The 20,086-nt window shown below is 31.8% G+C and overlaps 2 protein-coding genes across 4 annotated transcripts in view; one reads left to right on the top strand and one right to left on the bottom strand.

Moving 5' to 3' along the window:
- The window catches only part of LOC115888890 (ankyrin repeat and death domain-containing protein 1A-like), a 148,798-nt gene that overhangs the window by 30,025 nt on the left and 98,687 nt on the right, over positions 1-20,086 (bottom strand). For both annotated transcript variants that reach the window (XM_030908758.1, XM_030908759.1), the window contains exons 3-4: positions 16,109-16,368; positions 9,747-9,956 (exon numbers count right to left, since the gene is read on the bottom strand). In XM_030908758.1, coding sequence (XP_030764618.1) covers positions 9,747-9,944 — 198 coding nt within the window. In that variant the 5' untranslated portion in view covers positions 9,945-9,956; positions 16,109-16,368. The remainder of the gene's footprint in view (positions 1-9,746; positions 9,957-16,108; positions 16,369-20,086) is intronic.
- Positions 5,352-20,086, top strand: part of LOC115888891 (regucalcin-like) — an 81,986-nt gene continuing 67,251 nt past the window's right edge. The window contains exon 1 of one of the 2 annotated variants that reach the window (XM_030908760.1): positions 5,352-5,682. In XM_030908760.1, coding sequence (XP_030764620.1) covers positions 5,516-5,682 — 167 coding nt within the window. In that variant the 5' untranslated portion in view covers positions 5,352-5,515. Of the gene's footprint in view, positions 5,683-17,029; positions 17,050-20,086 lie in introns of those variants that run through there. The other variant, XM_030908763.1, reaches the window with a different exon arrangement.

Raw genomic sequence — 20,086 nt, forward strand, 5'->3', positions numbered from 1 at the left:
TGATTTACATAACCTATCCTCCTCAAATTTCCCAAAATATTGCTTTTGTCGAGCGCATCCGAGGTAATCACAATAAGGAAATATTTTTAACACAACGTAGGTTTCTTTATTTTATTAAATAGTTTGTTATACAGTTGGCCAAAATATTACTTCTTCTAGTAGTCTAAGAACAAGCAACGTTTTCGAGAAAGTATTTTAAGACGTCTGGCGTCTGGCTCTTTAATACGTCTTTTAATATGCTCTTTGGAACAGCATTCGACCCGTCTGGCTGCCGATACCCGTTGCATTCACTACTGCGCATCGGAAGAAGATCCTATATATTTTATTAACAAACCAAATCAGAATATAAACGAAAATAAAATAAAAAAGCCTTTGCCATGAAAAAAGATCTTCTTTCAATGCGCAGTAGGGAACGCAACGTTTACCGGCAGCCAGACGGGCCGCATGCTGTTTCTAGATAGCATAGTAAAAGATATATCAAAGTGCCAGATGTCTCAAAATACTTGTTTTTCCGATGTTGCTAACTCTCGTACTATAGACTCTCCTAGACATGTGAACACTGCCTCAAGACTTAGTCTGCCGATAGGGTCATCATCATCATCATCATTTTCAGCTTATTCAACCATTTCCAATTGGATAATGCTAATCGAAAATGACCCAAGCGTCAAACTGTGATTTTGAGATATTGCCTTCTAACGTTTAGCGAGCTCTATCTCTCTTTGTTGAGCTATCAAGAAAAATGTAATTTATGACAAAATTGATTTAAGATGAGTACAAGAACAAATTGACAAAACATAGCTTCAAACTTTACACATTTTAATAAACATTTGGCGCATAATTCTTTTTTAAGAAATACCGGAGTACTGTTATTAATTTTAAAAAAGAACCAAGTTCTTGGTTACTTGTAACCAAAAAGAAAATCTACAACATGGTTTACGGTGTTTTCTATTGCAGATTTGTTTCTCTGTTTGTTCTGTAGAATAGAAGTCTCCTTTGTCCATTGTTTCGAAAATTATATTTCCCCAAGCAGCCAACACAATACTTTTAGATCTTTTACTAATTCCTATGTTTACCCTTGTTTTAGGCTAATACCTTTCTTTTTTATAATAGTTTTGTAGTTTTAATATGAAAAGCACGCGGCTAAGCAACCATTTAAAGAGAATCAACAGAAAACGGATATACATATAAAAGGAATTGTCGCTTGTAACAGTGCCTTCTATTAAAAGATCAGCCCTACGGGCGAGATTTATGACGTCACGCTAGTTAGATATAACGGATTAATAAATATGTTGTAGAATACATGGAAAACATAATTATTCCTCAGATTTTTGGTTTGCATTTTAAAAATGATATAGTTTACATGAAATATACATAATATACAGTTAATAACTACAACATATATACCTATTTATAGTAATAAATATTTTGGCAAATAAACTATGAACCATACAAATGCAGCAAATGTTTTACAATGTACAAATAATGTATACGTACATAAGATAATGGGTAAAATGTAAATATATTTTAAATTTTGGCGTTTGAAAATCGATCTAATTTAACAAAAAAACATTCAGTATCTACTAATAGTGATGTATTATTATTTGCATTCACAAAATTTATATGTATATTTTGCTAGTATCAATGTTCGAAAAATTATATTTACAAATAATACAATATTATCTAAAAAAAGGCGTCAGCGATGGCTATGAAATGAAGATCGCTGGCATTTTATATGTAAAATTATTCTAAAATTTTTGATTTTCTTGGGATTTTTAGGTTCGGGAAAAACGCTGATTTAAGTTTTAATTTGGGTTTTCATTATTTTTATTTGGTTTAAAAAAACGTTTCGGTTAACTATAGCCTTCATCAGTGTTGTGTCATAGGAGAAAAATAGTGTCGAATATAATCCAAAAAATTACATATACAATATAATTCACACCTCATAATGTTTACTGCAATTAATAAACTAATATAAACTTATCAAAAGATGACCACATATTTTTTAAAATTATTATTCTTAACACTAAAATTATCTACATTCACTATGGAGTACGCAGTAAACATTATGTGTGTGGTGTGAATATTTTATATGTAATTTTTTGGATTATATTCGACACTATTTTTTTCATATGATACAACACTGATGAAGGCTATAATGTTAGCCGAAACGTTTTTTTTTAAACCAAATAAAAATAACGAAAAACCAAATGAAAACGTAATCAGCGTTTTTCCCGAACCTAAATCGCAAGAAAATCAAAAAATTTAGAATATTTAGAAACAAGGTTCAAGAATATCAAATTTTCCAAGATTGTAAAATTCTAGTTAATTATTTTGTGTACAGTTATTTAGGGAATGTCATCGATGTTCATTTCCAAGCCAACTAGACGCCGATTTTTTTCGATGATACGGTATAATTCTTACATAAAATGTAAATAACATTAGACCAATTAATACAAAGAAATATGAATTTCTTAGAATTTTTAGTAACACCTTTATTCTTAAAACTTAATTTTGTATTATGCAAATATACCAATTTTATTGTTATTTTATTCATATTGTATTCAGCCATCACTTAAATATTTGATATTAATTTGGTATTATAAATAATCAACACTATTCATTAAAAATTACTGAACAAATATATGTTATGCTTGACATACATTATATATATATACTTTACAATAATCTTTTTTAAAATTTGAACTCAAAATAATAATCTTTTTCATGATCTCTAATACATATATTCTTTATTTTTCCCTAGATCATAATACCAACTTACGTGTTTGAATCTATCGAAGCTGAACCAACAACACTTGGAGTGGAGATTCCACAATATGAATAAAATAAACATAATTGTCCAGTTTTCATTAATACCATCATGGGAGAATATTATTTTTAAATTTATTAAAGATATTTTCAATAGAATTCTCTTGATTTATAACTCGTACCCACTTTTCTTGCTCTTCTGGACACTTTAGGCTGCCTAGTATAACTATCCTTTCCACCAGGAACACAACAAAGATGAGGCATAGCACCAAAAACACACTCCACTTAAGCTTTATTGATGAATTGTTAGAGTCTTAAAAAACACACACAAAAATCACGATAAGTAAAAAATGTATGGGCACTTTTAGGTTAAATCACTTACACAACGTGTAATTTTTCTATTTTTTTATGCGAAACCGAGAGTGACCATATATCTGGTAGTAGTTTATGTCACTTAAACACCAAAATAATTAGTTTTTTGCACTACAATAATAAATAATACCAAAAATCAAAGAGTTAAAACCAAAAATCAACCGACAAAATATGAAACGGAATCTAACCCAATATCTAAGTATGTACAGCTGATGAAGTAAACAAAAGTCCGCCCCCAGGCTGATCTTTTAAAGAACGGCAGTGCTTGTAAGCTTGTATCCTTCTAGACAAATTCAAAAGACTCTTACACAGTGGTGGTGCTTAGGACCCTGTTCAATAGATGACACTGAAACACCTAATTGTAGCGTGGATCTTTTTCCACATATACACTGAACACTGCTCTGCCTTTTTCTCAGTTTTTGTAATTTGGCGCTTGGTTCCTTTTCGTTTAACATCATCCAATTATGGTGTGGCCTCCCTCACGTAGGTACTCTCTTTGTAGTTGGGCCCATTGTTGTCTATTGTTGGCTAGGCGGGTCAAAGTTATCCCTGCTAATTTCCTAATATCATGGTCCTAATATCATACCCTTAATAGGTTTTCCTAATATCATACCCTTTCAAAAATATTGAGCACTTTTTATTTTGAAAGAATTCACACAAAATGTCTATTTTCTTCTCTTCTTCTTGTTTTATGATGGCTCTGCTACAAGGCAACCGCCGCGCCAGCTCAATTTGAGAGTGACCAAGATGTCGACTGGCTCTAAACCATATCAAGGCCAATGATTCTTATCTGATTAAATGTATAATATTTTGGCAGATGCATAGGAAAACTAGTTTAACCCATAAAATAATAAATACAAGAAGAAGTGTCAAGTCAATGTTAAATTATGGAAACAGCGTGGCTGCCTGGGTAACTAATTTTCAGATATGGCGGCTGGGACAATTGACATGATATAGACATGACAATTTCAATTTTATGAAATTTATTTCCGTTTCCGGTTTTTAATGGCGGGCTGTTCAGCAGGTTTAAATGAGGGTTAATATACTTTTTACTCTTTCTAGTAGTAAATAATACAACAAAATTACTCAAAAATATTTATTTGGAATTTAGAACAATGTAAATATGCAAATCAACACAATTAAAGAGCTATAAACCAATAAACTACTGTATCAATATCGAATATTTAAATAATATCAGAGATGCTGTGTTAAAGTGAATTAGTAAAGTAACAGTGCATTGACTTACAGAAACTTGAAGATACATAAATGTTTTCACAGCTTCACGGGCATAAAACTAAATAACTGGAAGCAGGAAAAAGGCAACCGGAACCCACACAAAACCTGGAATCAAAAAAAATATGTAAAAAACATAAATATAGGTACATAAGACTTTTGTGAATTAAATCAAACAGGACTTGAATGAAAATAAAATGAATAAAAAATATGATACATATACATCTAATACCTCATTTGTATTTTAAAAATAATCTACATACATAGATTTATAGCATTATTGCTATGAAAATACATAATAGAATAATAATAATTGCTATGAAAATACATCACCTATGTGATATGTAATTACGCATTTCTGTTCATCTTGTAGAAAATTAATGTAGGCTAATCATAGTTCAATAATCATAATTTACCTTGTATAACTTGCTTTCAATTGCTCAAAATTACCGATCAGTCTTTAAAGTAGAGATACGGAAAAATCCTTGGCAAAGAATATCCCAAGATCCTTGGGTTTAAAGCTAAAAAAATATAAAACAGTTAATATATTACCTATTTTTACATATAATATGGCCCATACCTACTACACGCAGAAACGTCGATTTCATAATTTTCTTCATGTAATTAATATCATATATACTTTATTAAAGTGTTAACAAGGAACTTTATATCAAAAAACATCTTTGTACTTATAAATTTCAGCCGAAATATCAGAAACAAACTTCCAATCGAATCTAAACGGCAAAAATTAAAATGGCGCCCGACCTTGCCAGAGGCCTCGGGAGCTGACGCTGACACACAGACAAAAGACAAAAAGACAAAATGTTCCGTAGCAGAAATTGACAGAAATCATATAGAAATATTCAGATTTTTGTCTAGGACAGTCTAGAAGGCCATGCTTTCTGCCTGGGTAGAACCGCGCCACAACTGTTTCCAATTTTCCAGTTTACTATCACCCCCCTGGTTTAACCTGTTTGGCAAACGTCAATGTCAGTCCAAGACTAAAATACGATGACATAACTTATTTCTTGCTGTTTTTACTCTGGTAAAATTTCAAAATTCTCCGAAATATTATCCTAATGTGCTGATAACTTGAAAGTTCTGTGATTTTTTTGTGTGTTTGTGTAAATTTTTCGTGTGAATTATGGGTTTCGCTTACGGTTTGGTGGAATGTGCAGCTTTGTCCTCTTTGATTTTTGTGGAGAAACAGAAACAGACAGATGTATGGAGTTTCATGGACGAATTTACTAATATGTTTAAGAATCGCATGCGGTGGGCGACGTCATTCAAATTCAACTCACAATCACAATGGTAAGTGCCTTAAGAGTTCATTTTACTAGTTTACGAAAAAAAAATCACTACTAGTACAAAAAAGTAGCAAAATAAGCGTAGTATGTATTTTTACACAAATGAAGAAGGAAATTAAAGATAAAGGATTATACTATATCGGTATTGTAGCACATTTTTAGACAACTTCTTTATTTTTAAGATTTTGATGGTTAAACATCAACAAAATATTGCTTATGTTTGGACTAAATTTTCTCGAAAATAAAGACATAATTTAAAATTCCGTTACAATACGGAAATAGATTGAAGTTTTGTGATTACAGTGATATATAATTTATATGGTTTTGTAACGAATTGTTCGCTATTTTATGGCAAATGCTGAAGCTCTGTAAACCTTAATCAAGCCTTAATCAAAGCACGTGCGTTTGGAATTTTGGACGTGGTGTAACACGACAGGATCGAGTTAAGTCTTTCAGCAGATTTCTGAAATATAATATACAGGGTGTCCCAGAAATAAGTGCAAATATTTTAACTGGTAGTATAGTTCAACCCCAGAAACACGCCTATGAGATTTTTTTTGCGAAAAAAAAATGTTGACAATTTAACATTTTTCTTGACATTTTCCGGGAAATTTGAAAAAACTTTTTAGTGCCACTTGTTTATTCACCTGAGATTTCACTACGGTCTATCTAAACCTTGCAGTGTTGCAACCTCCTATGTTATCCACATTCTACATAGTTCGGCGGAACATAGTTCTACATTTATAAATTCATAGACAAATTTCTATTCAAAAAATTAGGATGTTAAATTTAATCTTTTATCAGTGCTCATTATTAATAATTATAGAAAAAAAATCACATTAATTATTTTTAGTACTTGCCCTTTCAATGAAAACTTAACAAAAACCACCGAAAATTAACTAAAACATTACGTTTATGAAGTTTACGAAAATCTTTGTTATGCTGCAAAATAACTTTATTTTGGAATAAATTTAATAAAATGATTCATATTATTCACAATCAGGTCACAAAAAGAAATTCCTAAAATGTTTATCGTAATTTAGAATTCAATTCAAGAAATTTAGAAAACAGCCTAACGAATAATCGATTCGTTTTTGTTTTGTTTGTTTTCTTTCATGTTTCTCTGTTTTATTTGAACCTCTGTTTTACAAAACACCTTGAAAAGCGCACATTACTTTGAATACCTTTCTGAATGAATAAATGTTGAGAATTATTGTCTCTTATCGCCAGTTTACGAACTACTTTCAATCTAATAAAATACATGTTTCACTCAACGATTATTGACAACCTATTTTGTTTTTTCCCTATTTTTTCGATGTATTTCGACAATTCCATCGACAGCCTAACCGTCAACCAAGAACTGCCGCGTGTAAACTGGTCCTTTGAGTCGACGGTCGCCGCGCCGTTGTGGCGGGCTTGCGTCAGACGACGATGTTAAGCAACGTTGCCGTAGTTACAACAATTTCAAATTCAGGACATTCGAAGCAATCAAATTCGTATTAAATTTTAAAAATAAAACAGAGAAACATGAAAGGAAATAAACAAAACAAAAATGAATTGATTATCCGTCGGGCTGTTTTCGATGTATTGAATTCTGAATTACGATAAACGTTTTAGAAATTTCTTTTTTGTGACCTTATCAATAACCAATTCATTTGTGTTTTGTTTGTTTTCTTTCATATTTTTCTATTTTATTTTTAAAATTTAATAAGAATTTGATTGCTTCGAGTGTCTTGAATTGGAAATTGTTGAAACTACGGCAACCTCGCATGACGCAAGCTCAATACGGCGGCGCGACAAAGGAGCAGTTACCAGTGATGCGCCGCTCTCTTGGCCGACGGCCGACGCGACTGTTGCGCTGTCGATGGAATTGTTGAAATACATAGAAAAAAAAGCAAAAAAACAAAATACGTATTTAAAATTGTTGAGTGAAACATGTATTTTCTTAGATTGAAAGTAGTTCGGAAAGTGGCGGTAAGAGACAATAATTCTCAACATTTATTCATTCAGAAAGGTATTCAAAGTAATGTGTGCTTTTCAAGGTGTTTTGTAAATCAGTAGTTCAAATTGTGATGAGGCTTATATGAAAATAATGTGTTAAAAATGGGGACTGTTATTTTAGTAGTTATTATAATAGCATGTACAAGTAAAGCAGCACAGTGAAGTGTATTTTAGTTAAGTGTATATCGAAAAAGAGAACTGTCACAGTTACATCGATCTGTCATAAGTATATTTTTTAATGTTGGGTAAGTTTTTTAATTTAACTTTTTTAACACATTTTTTAACACATTATTAAAAATTTAACTTTTAATTTATTTTATGTAATAATATCACAATCTTAAAAATGTAATGCATCTCTGCAAACTCCTCAGGTGTGTTGTGATTTTATGACTTACTTTTAAGATATACTTTCTTGTCCCTATGGCAACACAGTGCGTCGAATTAACTGAAATCCGGGCTTGATCCGGGCAATTGGATGTAGTTTGCGATATCTGCCGGCGGTTCTCAAAATGTTGCGATTATTTTTTTAAATTTTCAAAGTTAAATAACTCGGTTATTTTCAATTTAATTTAAAAATGGTAAAGAGAAAATATGTTTATTTTGACCAGATCTACCACCCCTTAAAATATCTGCACTCATTTCTGGGACACCCTGTATAAGTACAGCGTAATAGACTCTTAAAATATTTCTATTTTTTTTTTGGTCAGGCATTATTAGGAGTCTAAATATCTTCTAATATATTTTTTTATTAATATTAAATTTTATTCTTGCATTTTTTGACTTTTCTAAGGCCCCTTGTATGTCACTAATTTATTTCGTTTATATTATTTCTGAAAATGTTTATAATATTTCTGAATAATTAATAAAATTAACGTTCGATAATAATTAATCGCAATATTTAATAATATATAATTATTGAAATTATGCAGATTCGATTTTAGAAAAAAAATATTTTATTATTAATAAATATCCCTAATTAAACGAGAGAAGAATATTTAATGTGAATCCATTGTTATTAAAAGTACTAATAATATCAATTAGTTATGGACAATGAAATAATTTCGATATTTAGATACACAGTAGTTTGATTAAAGTGGGCTAAATGTGTTACTTTTAAACAGTTGAGACTGTTACTGTTATCTGTTGGAAAATAACAGCTTAAAATAACAAGTTTCGGTTAGTTATTTGTATTAGATTATTTTTAGTCTGAAATATTTCGAGGTGTGAGCCATCTCTGTCGGTAGAGTCGGTGTGATGTTATTTCATACCTGTTACTTTCGGAAAAACTGTTATCCCAACAAATGCTGCAAATATAATTTCGAAAATGGTGGTAAATATGTCGAGTTCACTTTACAAGCCATCGTTGTCAATTCATTGGCATTTTCACCACTGTTACTGGAAGTAACAACAACTGTTACGAACTTTTATTTATAAATAACAGTGGTAAAATAATAGGTATTTATGAAATTTCTTGTAAAGATTGTAATCAGAAATATGTTGGGCAAACTAGAAGATCAATTTTAACCAGATTTAAATTTAAAGAAAATTTAGCTCAGATAAGATATGGTAGACCGGATAAATCTTGCGTTGCTGAACATATTCTTGATAAAGAACATTGTATAGATCTTAATAATTTAAAATTAGTTAAACAAGTCTCAAATTACAGGCAATTAGATGCACATGAAAGCATCAGAATTAATAAATGTAAATATAGTATGAACAGAGACAACGGTCCAATTCCTTCAAGTTCTTTGTTCCTACTACTCTAGTGGCGGAAATCTAACTGTTACGCTCGGTAGGCTTTGACTCGGTTGGCTAGATCTTGCCACGCCCACTCGGTGCCCACCGAGCGAGTAAATAAACGCTCAAATTGTAGATTGTAGTTTAGTTTTTAATCATCTGCTGATGATGCTAATATGGTTAGCGAAACGCGCGTCCAGTGTAAAAGTAAAAGTGTTTTGGTGTATTGTGGGATTTAGTGTGTTATTTTGAGGTATTTTTTACATTTCATTCAAATAGTATAATAAATATTTTATTGTTAGGTGAAACAAAAAAGGGAATACTTACATTATTCCTTGAATTTATATCTACAGGTTCCTTTAGTATTTTCTTAACACCTTCCGTGTCATTCTTGATTACTGCCTCGTGCAGCAACAGATCGTTTCTTTGTATGACAGCTCTCCTTTCGAGCTCTTCTGGAGTAGAGGTTGGCGAGGGACAAGTTCCTCGATTTGGACAGCTTATGTACTGAATGTGGTTAGACATTGTTTTATTCACCTGAAAAGGCAAAATTGTCTTGAATAATAATTACACCATGTTTAAAAAATATAAATCTACCATTTAGATATCAAGGAAGATCTAAACAAGGGCGTTAAAGAACCTCTAAATTAGTGGTGTCAATTAGCGTAGAAGTTTGTTCCTCTAATTTCAATGTAAGCATTAAAGACGTCAAAATTAGTGGTAATAATTCCCTATTGGTAGAAAAAGTTAACAAACTTTTAACAATTTCAACTGTATTATACTTTTTGGTCTTTGATTATCATCTGTCAACAAAAATTGTGGTTAGAAATTAAAATTTTATTATTTTGTAAGCTAACTATTAGGCATTCAGGCATTCTTTATGGATACAACTGACTACACTGTAAGCTGGTGCTAGGAGATTAATTTTATAATTGTGAATGATCGTAAACTCATAAGTATAAAGTATAATTATTGAAACTACTAATTTTGAGGTTTCGAATGAGGCAAAGTATTTTAACTACTAGAATATCTTGCCTAGCAATTGCCAAGTCATTATAATTAATTATTATTATAGAAATAAAGATGTCGAATATTGATTGATAAGGTCACTATTACAGGTAACTGTTGATAGGTAACTGATTAAGGGCAAAGGCCCAGCTACGTCGCTACGTCGTCCATTAGAACACCAAAGTTAAGCGACGTAAGGCGATACTAGTGGATGGACGGGTGACCGGTTCGAAACTCTGTATTGTGTTGTTGTCCAATAAAGGCAAAAGTGTAAAATCTATAGACACACACTGCTCATTCACGCCGGTTCGAGGCCGGATGAGATCAGATATCTCCTGAGTAAGAGTCGATTTAGACACTTGCCCAGTCGGTAGGCCATTGACCATTATATGGCCGAGGACCGCGGTTCGGATTCCGCGTAAACAAAGTACGCCCCGTCAAGATTAGCCCTGGCAGCAAAAAGGAGACGTTAACTGAAATCTTTTTAATTGATTAGCTAACAGTTTATAACAAAGTTGTTGAATAGGTGCTTCTATACAGGGTGATTCAAAGCCATGCATACATCCTGCTCCATCTGTCTAAATTATTTTCAGCATTACAGTGTTGCCGTATCATTCGAAAAGTTTAGCATCTTTCTTATTTTAAACGGAACACCCAGTATACTAAGGGCTGGTAAAGGTTAGTCTTGGGTCGAGATTTCCGTACGTAAGAAGAGCACAATGCGTTTATAATGTACTGAACAAAGAGAGGACAGTAAACACGTTGCCAAACGTATGAAATAAACCGAGAAACTGTGCACATCGCTAAGAGACGTGGAAAGGGATATAGCAGATTTGTCGCAGTTGACCGGTCGACCCAATCAATACCTCTGTCAGTACTTAAAGTTCTAGGGAAAGGTGTACGTCATGCGTTCAGCTTCACGATTTAATTACGTCTCGTGATACTTGATTTGTTTATTTATTAACGACTCGTTGTAATTTTCCCTATAGCTTGAATTTTTCTAAGTGCAAGCTAGAAACACTTGCATTTTTGGTAAAAATAAGTGGAATTAAGTGGGTGTTCGATAGTGGTCGCGCTATTAGAACTCTGAATTCAAAAATCGATATCTCGAAATCTATTAGAAATAATAGATTGTAGTTTTTTCAAGAACTTTGTTAATATTTCTGCTGTATTTTCTTTGTAGACAGTATGTGAAAATCTTTATCAAAAAAAAATTACACGATTGCTGAAAATTGCTATGCTCTAAAAGTAAATGGATGGATTGTTTACAATTTTTGAATGGAAAAAACAACCTTATCGAATTTTTCTTATGTAAACATATTGTAAAGTATCCGATCTTGAAAATAAAAAAAAGTTTCAACATCTAAAGTGGTTCTTGAGTTATGGCCTGTTATGTGTTCTGACGTTTTCTCGTTATAAAAAAGATGACACCTTAACGATATCCTTATAATTCCATTTCAGATGCTCAGAAACATTACAAACCTAATGATTTTATCTAGTTATCTCTTGAAAAAAAGTCTTTTAAAAATAAGCGGTTTGCGATCGTGATTTTACTTTACTTGATAGGGAAAGGCGTATCGGCAACGCCGCAACAGCAAGTCGGTCGGTCGCATTTCTCTCACTCTGACTTAATAAGATCTCTATGCGATTTACTTCCACACATGTAAATGCCGACCAAAAATAACAGTTGCCAGCATGGTATTAGTACATTTATGGAAACTACTTTCACGTCTCATAATTTTTATATTATACTAACCTATAGGTACCTATCTAATAGTTTTTAGATAAAAAATAATATCGTCGTCAATCACCCTATAGATACTAACTAAAATTGTCTTGATTTTACATGGAATCTCACAAATTTCTGTAGTGGAAGAACTGCCTTACAAGCTTCGTATAGACGAAGGTTGCAAGACTTGTAATTTTTTTCAATTTTATGTTTTGTCTATAATGGAAAATTGAATTGTTAATGGAACAAATTGAATTGTTAATGGAAAATTGTCGTTTTGGGGAAAACAGATAAACTATCCATTGTAAATCGGTTTTCAAATAATGAATATGTTCCTTGATGGGACATTTTCCTATATGATTTATTTATTAGCATTTATCGATTTTGTTGAGTGATTTGATATAAATACATGTAATTTAATACATATAAATAATTTATTTTTAACTCAACAATTCCATCTGGTAATTCATATTAAATTAATGGTTACAATAGAACTCTCAGAATTAAATGAATAAATTAATATTTTATTTATAAAATCGCCGATTTTGTTGAGATACTAAATCTCGTTTTTTTATCTCCAAAATAAAAAAAAAGGTATGAGGGTGAGTTACTAATGAAAAACAATCGGTATATAATATATAATGTTTTATTTTTAAAATGTGTGTACTGTAAATATTTGTTAAAAAAATATAAAAAAGGTAGAACGAATACAGTAAATAATAAAGTCTATTTAAGTTGGAGTTATTGTTTCGTTTCGAAGAGTGATCCCCAGAGGCATCCGAAAAGTTATAGAGGAAATTCAATTTCCGTTACAAAATCAATTTTTATTAATCGATCACGTCTCTCTTAGTTTCGCTCGACACAATAACTTTTATTGGAGATATTTCTGTATTATTTATAGTTCCTTTTTTGTTTTTCTCATTTGTGAAAACTTTCGTTTGATTCGTTTAAGTATGGCATGGCGTATAAGAACTTTTGAAAGTATCTGAGAACGGTAGAGTTCAATACTTTAGGGGTGCACAAAAAAATTGCCACGCGATAACGCCTAAAATAACTATTTTGGGGCTACCGAGTCCTTAGCCTAAGGCAGTAAATCAAAGGATCTTACTATAATCGTTGATTGAAAGAATTGGGAAGATACGCAACCCAATTGGCGAATATGTGACAAGGCTGCTTTGATATCCCCTTACGTCTCAAGTGCTGTACAGTGGAGACACCAATCGTTCTGCGGTCAACGCATAAAACACATTGTTTTCTCTAATTCGGCTAGCGAAGGCATATTGAAGACGGTGTGGAACTAAAAGCGACAGTGTTGCCATATTAAATATATATATACATATGAGCAGTGCCTTCCATAAAATACGAAATAATATACATGTACTGATTTCTCTCGAAAATCGACAACTATGAAACTATGATCCCTTCCTGGACACAAACGGTACATTGTGAAACAGGGAATTGTAGAGAGAAACAAGCCCTATAATATGGGATACAACATTTTAATGAACAGTGCTTTCCATAAAATGAATAAAATGAAAAATATACGAAATAATATACATGTACTGATTTCTCTCGAAAATCGACAACTATGAAACTATGATCCCTTCCTGGACACAAACGGTACATTGTGAAACAGGGAATTGTAGAGAGAAACAAGCCCTATAATATGGGATACAACATTTTAATGAACAGTGCTTTCCATAAAATGAATAAAATGAAAATATACGAAATAATATACATGTACTGATTTCTCTCGAAAATCGACAACTATGAAACTATGATCCCTTCCTGGACACAAACGGTACATTGTGAAACAGGGAATTGTAGAGAGAAACAAGCCCTATAATATGGGATACAACATTTTAATGAACAGTGCTTTCCATAAAATGAATAAAATGAAAAATATACGAAATAATATACATGTACTGATTTCTCTCGAAAATCGACAACTATGAAACTATGATCCCTTCCTGGACACAAACGGTACATTGTGAAACAGGGAATTGTAGAGAGAAACAAGCCCTATAATATGGGATACAACATTTTAATGAACAGTGCTTTCCATAAAATGAATAAAATGAAAAATATACGAAATAATATACATGTACTGATTTCTTTCGAAAATCGACAACTATGAAACTATGAACCCTTCCTGGACACAAACGGTACATTGTGAGACAGGAAATTGTAGAGAGAAACAAGCCCTATAACATAGGATACAACATTTTAATGAACAGTGCTTTCCATAAAATCAATAAAATAAAAAATATACGAAATAAAATAAATGTACTCATTTCTTTCGAAAATCGACAACTATGAAAATATGAACCCTTTCTGGACACAAACGGTACATTGTGAGATAGGAAATTGTAGAGAGAAACAAGCCCTATAACATAGGATACAACATTTTAATGAACAGTGCTTTCCATAAAATCAATAAAATGAAAAATATACGAAATGAAATAAATGTACCGATTTCTTTCGAAAATCGACAACTATGAAAATATGAACCCTTCCTGGACACAAACGGTACGTTGTTAGACAGGAAATTGTAGAGAGAAACAAGCCCTATAACATAGGATACAACATTTTAATGAACAGTGCTTTCCATAAAATCAATAAAATGAAAAATATACGAAATAAAATAAATGTACTCATTTCTTTCGAAAATCGACAACTATGAAAATATGAACCCTTTCTGGACACAAACGGTACATTGTGAGACAGGAAATTGTAGAGAGAAACAAGCCCTATAACATAGGATACAACATTTTAATGAACAGTGCTTTCCATAAAATCAATAAAATGAAAAATATACGAAATGAGATAAATGTACCGATTTCTTTCGAAAATCGACATCTATGAAAATATGAACCCTTCCTGGACACAAACGGTACATTGTGAGACAGGAAATTGTAGAGAGAAACAAGCCCTGTAACATAGGATACAACATTTTAATGAACAGTGCTTTCCATAAAATCAATAAAATGAAAAATATACGAAATAAAATAAATGTACTGATTTTTTTCGAAATTCGACAACTATGAAAATATGAACCCTTCCTGGACACAAACGGTACGTTGTGAGACAGGAAATTGTAGAGAGAAACAAGCCCTATAACATAGGATACAACATTTTAATGAACAGTGCTTTCCATAAAATCAATAAAATAAAAAATATACGAAATAAAATAAATGTACTCATTTCTTTCGAAAATCGACAACTATGAAAATATGAACCCTTTCTGGACACAAACGGTACATTGTGAGATAGGAAATTGTAGAGAGAAACAAGCCCTATAACATAGGATACAACATTTTAATGAACAGTGCTTTCCCTAAAATCAATAAAATAAAAAATATACGAAATGAGATAAATGTACCGATTTCTTTCGAAAATCGACATCTATGAAAATATGAACCCTTCCTGGACACAAACGGTACATTGTGAGACAGGAAATTGTAGAGAGAAACAAGCCCTGTAACATAGGATACAACATTTTAATGAACAGTGCTTTCCATAAAATCAATAAAATGAAAAATATACGAAATAAAATAAATGTACTGATTTTTTTCGAAATTCGACAACTATGAAAATATGAACCCTTCCTGGACACAAACGGTACATTGTGAGACAGGAAATTGTAGAGAGAAACAAGCCCTCTAACATAGGATACACCATTTTAATGAACAGTGCTTTCCATAAAATTAATAAAATGAAAAATATACGAAATAATATACCAAAAAAAATGTCAAAATTTTCAAAAAAATCACAATCAATTAAAATTGAAGACGAGACAGATTTTACAGAAGCCGAATTTTTGAACGGCACAAACTAACGATTTCTATTTATATTTTACGATTTATTGGTTGAATTTAGCCAATTTGCGTAAATTATCTGAGAGACACTCGATACTAGAGTATGGATGAAAAAAAGCAGCAAGAAAACTTACCTATGTCCGGTTTTCAGGATTGACGCTCCTATATACACAAATATCACGTTTCTACAGTGCGTTCAGCTTCACCTCTACGTTTTTGTTGCCATCCGTTTCCAAGATAGAGCCGGACCAGTATCCCACGCCATTTCACCACAGATAAAATGTGTTTCCTCTCGTTTGGTGATGCGATCAGCAACGTTAAAATCAATTTTGTTTGCGAATATGCCGCTCGAATTATTATCTGTGTCTCGCACACGTTGACGATTTACGAAAACCTGAAAAGAAGAGAAAAGAAAAATAAATACCTTTGTTGTATTTTTCGAGAATATTTTGAAGAAATCGTGTTTTTAGCCAAGCATAAAAAAATCATATGTAAGGGGAGTATGTAACAGTTGTGTACATAAAATGTAGGCAAAAAGGCGTTGCTTATACCAGAGAAAATAATAAAATATTTTTTTATATCATTGCTAATCCAACAAATATTCTCAATAGCTCCTAGAATAAAAAAACTTGAGAATTTTGTTTAAGTGCGAACCTAAAGTATGTACCGGGATGATTTATTTTAAATGGAACACCCTGTATATTATTGCATTTTTGGCTTTCTTTCTGATCACTTTACACAATCCTAAGATTTGAGTAAATATATTTCTGTAGTTTCAGAGATATTAATAAATAAATAAAAAATATATATTTTTCAGCCTTTTGAAAAAAATTATTGAAAATACAAGAACTGTCTTGAAATCAAATCTTTATTAGGTTTTTTTGGTGGGCGGTATGTTGGATTCTATCCCTTCCTCCCATCCTTTACCCTAAACAAACCTAAGTGGGTGTACGTACTCAGCGAGAAGCAGTGAGACAAGATCGGCCGAGTACGCAGTGTGTACACCACGAGCGCGCGCTATTCTACAGTGTTTTTTACCAAAATCACCCAGTACGAGTCCAGAACGGGAATAAATGTGAGTGCCCACTATCCTTATACATTAACTCACCCTATTGAGCCGAGCCCCTATATTTCTCGCCCGTAACATTGGTCCTTCGAGCCGGATGGTCTCTAGATGGTCTGTAATGTTAAATACAATGTTGTATCCTATGTTATAGGGCTTGTTTCTCTCTACAATTTCTTATTTCACAATGTACCGTTTGTGTCCAAGAAGGGATCATAGTTTCATAGTTGTCGATTTTCGAAAGAAATCAGTACATGTATATTATTTCGTATATTTTTCATTTTATTCATTTTATGGAAAGCACACTTCATTAAAAGCACTGTTGAATTAAATATCGTATTCTTAAATTACATAGGGTGTTCAAAATTCCACACCAAACTTTTTAAAATATAAAATAATTTTTCTTCGTTTTTTGCGGACTTTGTTTCTTTTTAAATGTACTGGTATATAAATGTCCGATAGTGTTTTAGTTCTTAAAAATTTTGCATCCATGTAATTACTTTACAAAAAATATAGTATTCTCAAAGTAATTTTCTTAGAGAAAACAAGACATGAAGAGAATAACGTTAAGATACCGAGTAAAGATGTTTACGGTTAATTATATTTTTTAATTAGCCCTTAAGATAATCCAGAGAAAATATTTTCGTATTTACTTCTTCACTAATTAAACTGTTTAAATAAAAAAAGAAAACTACACCAAAGAACAACTCGGCAAACGTTTCTTAATCAGAGCAATTAGTGGAGATTTTGAGTTTTTCTTATATATCTTATTTTTTCTTTCAGTTAGCAAAATATGATCCTTTAAAATAAATTATAATAAACAATATTTGGTGATTAAAAAATTTGCATAATGCTGGTTTGTGTGTGACATATATAATGTAATCAAAAAGTACTATCAAATATCTTTTGTAAAATGACCGATAAAACTTTTCTTCATGGAAAATGACAATTTTATTATTTATTCATAATAAATAATATAGAGGGTGTTTCAAAAAACATGTGCCATTTCCCCGTGCGGAGATTCCTCACGTAAAAATAAGATTTATTTAATCTTAATGTAATAAATAATTTTACAGATCTATTGGGAACACCCGGTATAAACATATCTGTTAAAGTATAAAAAACACAACACAGAAACCTGACTCATCTTCCTGATCATTAATGTCCATCGTCGACCCTTTTAAAAATTTAAAGAACTGCGATTTTTTTTAATATAAAATTTCATAAACTTTCTACTCGGTATAGTCAAACAAATAGTGATTTATTAACTTAAAAGTCCCAATAAATTATAAAAATATACGTACTATACGGAATAATGCACTGGAAACTTTTTAATATTTTCTATTTTAAAAACGAAACAAATTGCCATGGCTTAAGGAAAAGCTCGCTAATAAAAATTTACAGTTCATATATTTCAAAATGTTTACAGTTTAATCAGGAGTATCTGTCTATGTTTATGCGTCTGAAATTTGTTTATCATTAATAAATGTTTCGGTGTGTTATGGATATTAATCATTATAACGTACTAAAATGTTTTATAACGGTTAACGATAAGAGGTTCCATAGCACATATACGTAAATATGTATAGTTTGTAATTATACATTTATGTGTAATACAGCTGGTTGGTAGAATGATAAATTATGAGTTGCCTATTTTTAAAAATCGTTCACTCTGTTAAAAAGTTATATTGAAATACTAATTATCATAAATGCTAATGGGAATAGCAGTAGATGCAACAGCGACAATGTATTGAGATGAACCGCCTATTAATTTTAAGACACTCTGTATACATAAATAATTCCTGATTTGCAAACTAGGGAGAGCAAAATCAGATAACGAAAAAAGATGATAGGTGTTAGGTAATAGATTTTAGATTACAGCTCGAGACGCATTGATATTATTTTGGTTATTGAGACAAAAGAATGTTATTAAAGGTAAAGTAAATGCTTCCTCATTATATTATTTAACCAGTGTTAACTATTAGCATATACAGTGTGTCCCAGAAATAAGTGCAAGTATTTTAACTGGTAGCCACTACAGTTCAACCCCAGAAACACGCCTATGAAAAGTTAGCTTGGAAATGACGATCGAGGACATACTGATTTTTTAACAAAATGTCGCAATATGACATGGCCAGATATATTGTTATAGGCTACTGTTTAAAAGTAAAGTAAAGTAAAGTAAAGATTTCAGTTAACGTCTCCTTTTTGCTGCCAGGGCTAATCTGGAGGGGGCCTACTTTGTTTACGCGGAATCCGAACCGCGGTCCTCGGCCATATCATGCTCAATGGCCTACCGACTTGGCAAGTGTCTAAATCGACTCTTACTCACGAGATATCCGATCTCATCCGGCCTCGAACCGGCGTGAATGAGCAGTGTGTGTCAAAAGATTTTACACTTTTGCCTTGGACAACAGAGCACGATACAGAGTTTCGAACCGGTCACCCGTCCATCCACTAGTATTGCCTTACGTCGCTTAACTTCGGTGTTCTAATGGGAACCGGTGTTTCGACGTAGCTGGGTTGCCACTACAGTTTAAAAAACCAGAAAAAATTTACGCTTTAAAACTAAATCTTAAATAACTTAAAAACAATTTATTTTAGGTATAGGAACATGAATAATCGAAAAGTAACGAATTAAAAAAACTTTTCACTAGTGATAAAAAAAGGTTTCCATTTGAAAAAAAATATTATTGATATTACACAGACATAGACAGTTTTCTTAACTTGGTATAATAATATATTTATTGATTTGCTGTCAAATATTTATTGTGCTGTGAATCTGGCTTTCACAGATAGCGATTTTGTGGATTCTTTTGAAGCGTTCAATTTGGGCTAAGTGGCGAATAAAGAGATAAAAGAATAGAACGGTTTTTTTTCACGCTATCCAATAAACGAAATACGAGTGGCTTTAGTATTTCCAATTATCCTAAAAACACTCGAATTTCCTGGTTGTTCCTTTAACACCATACTTGTATATTTTATGTGGCGTATAAATCTTCACACCAGACAATAACTTTTTTTAAGATATTTTACGATTTTCACAAAA

The sequence above is a fragment of the Sitophilus oryzae genome, unplaced genomic scaffold, assembly GCF_002938485.1.
Source record: "Sitophilus oryzae breed Bouriz unplaced genomic scaffold, Soryzae_2.0 scaffold_808_pilon_pilon, whole genome shotgun sequence".
NCBI lineage: Eukaryota > Metazoa > Arthropoda > Insecta > Coleoptera > Curculionidae > Sitophilus > Sitophilus oryzae.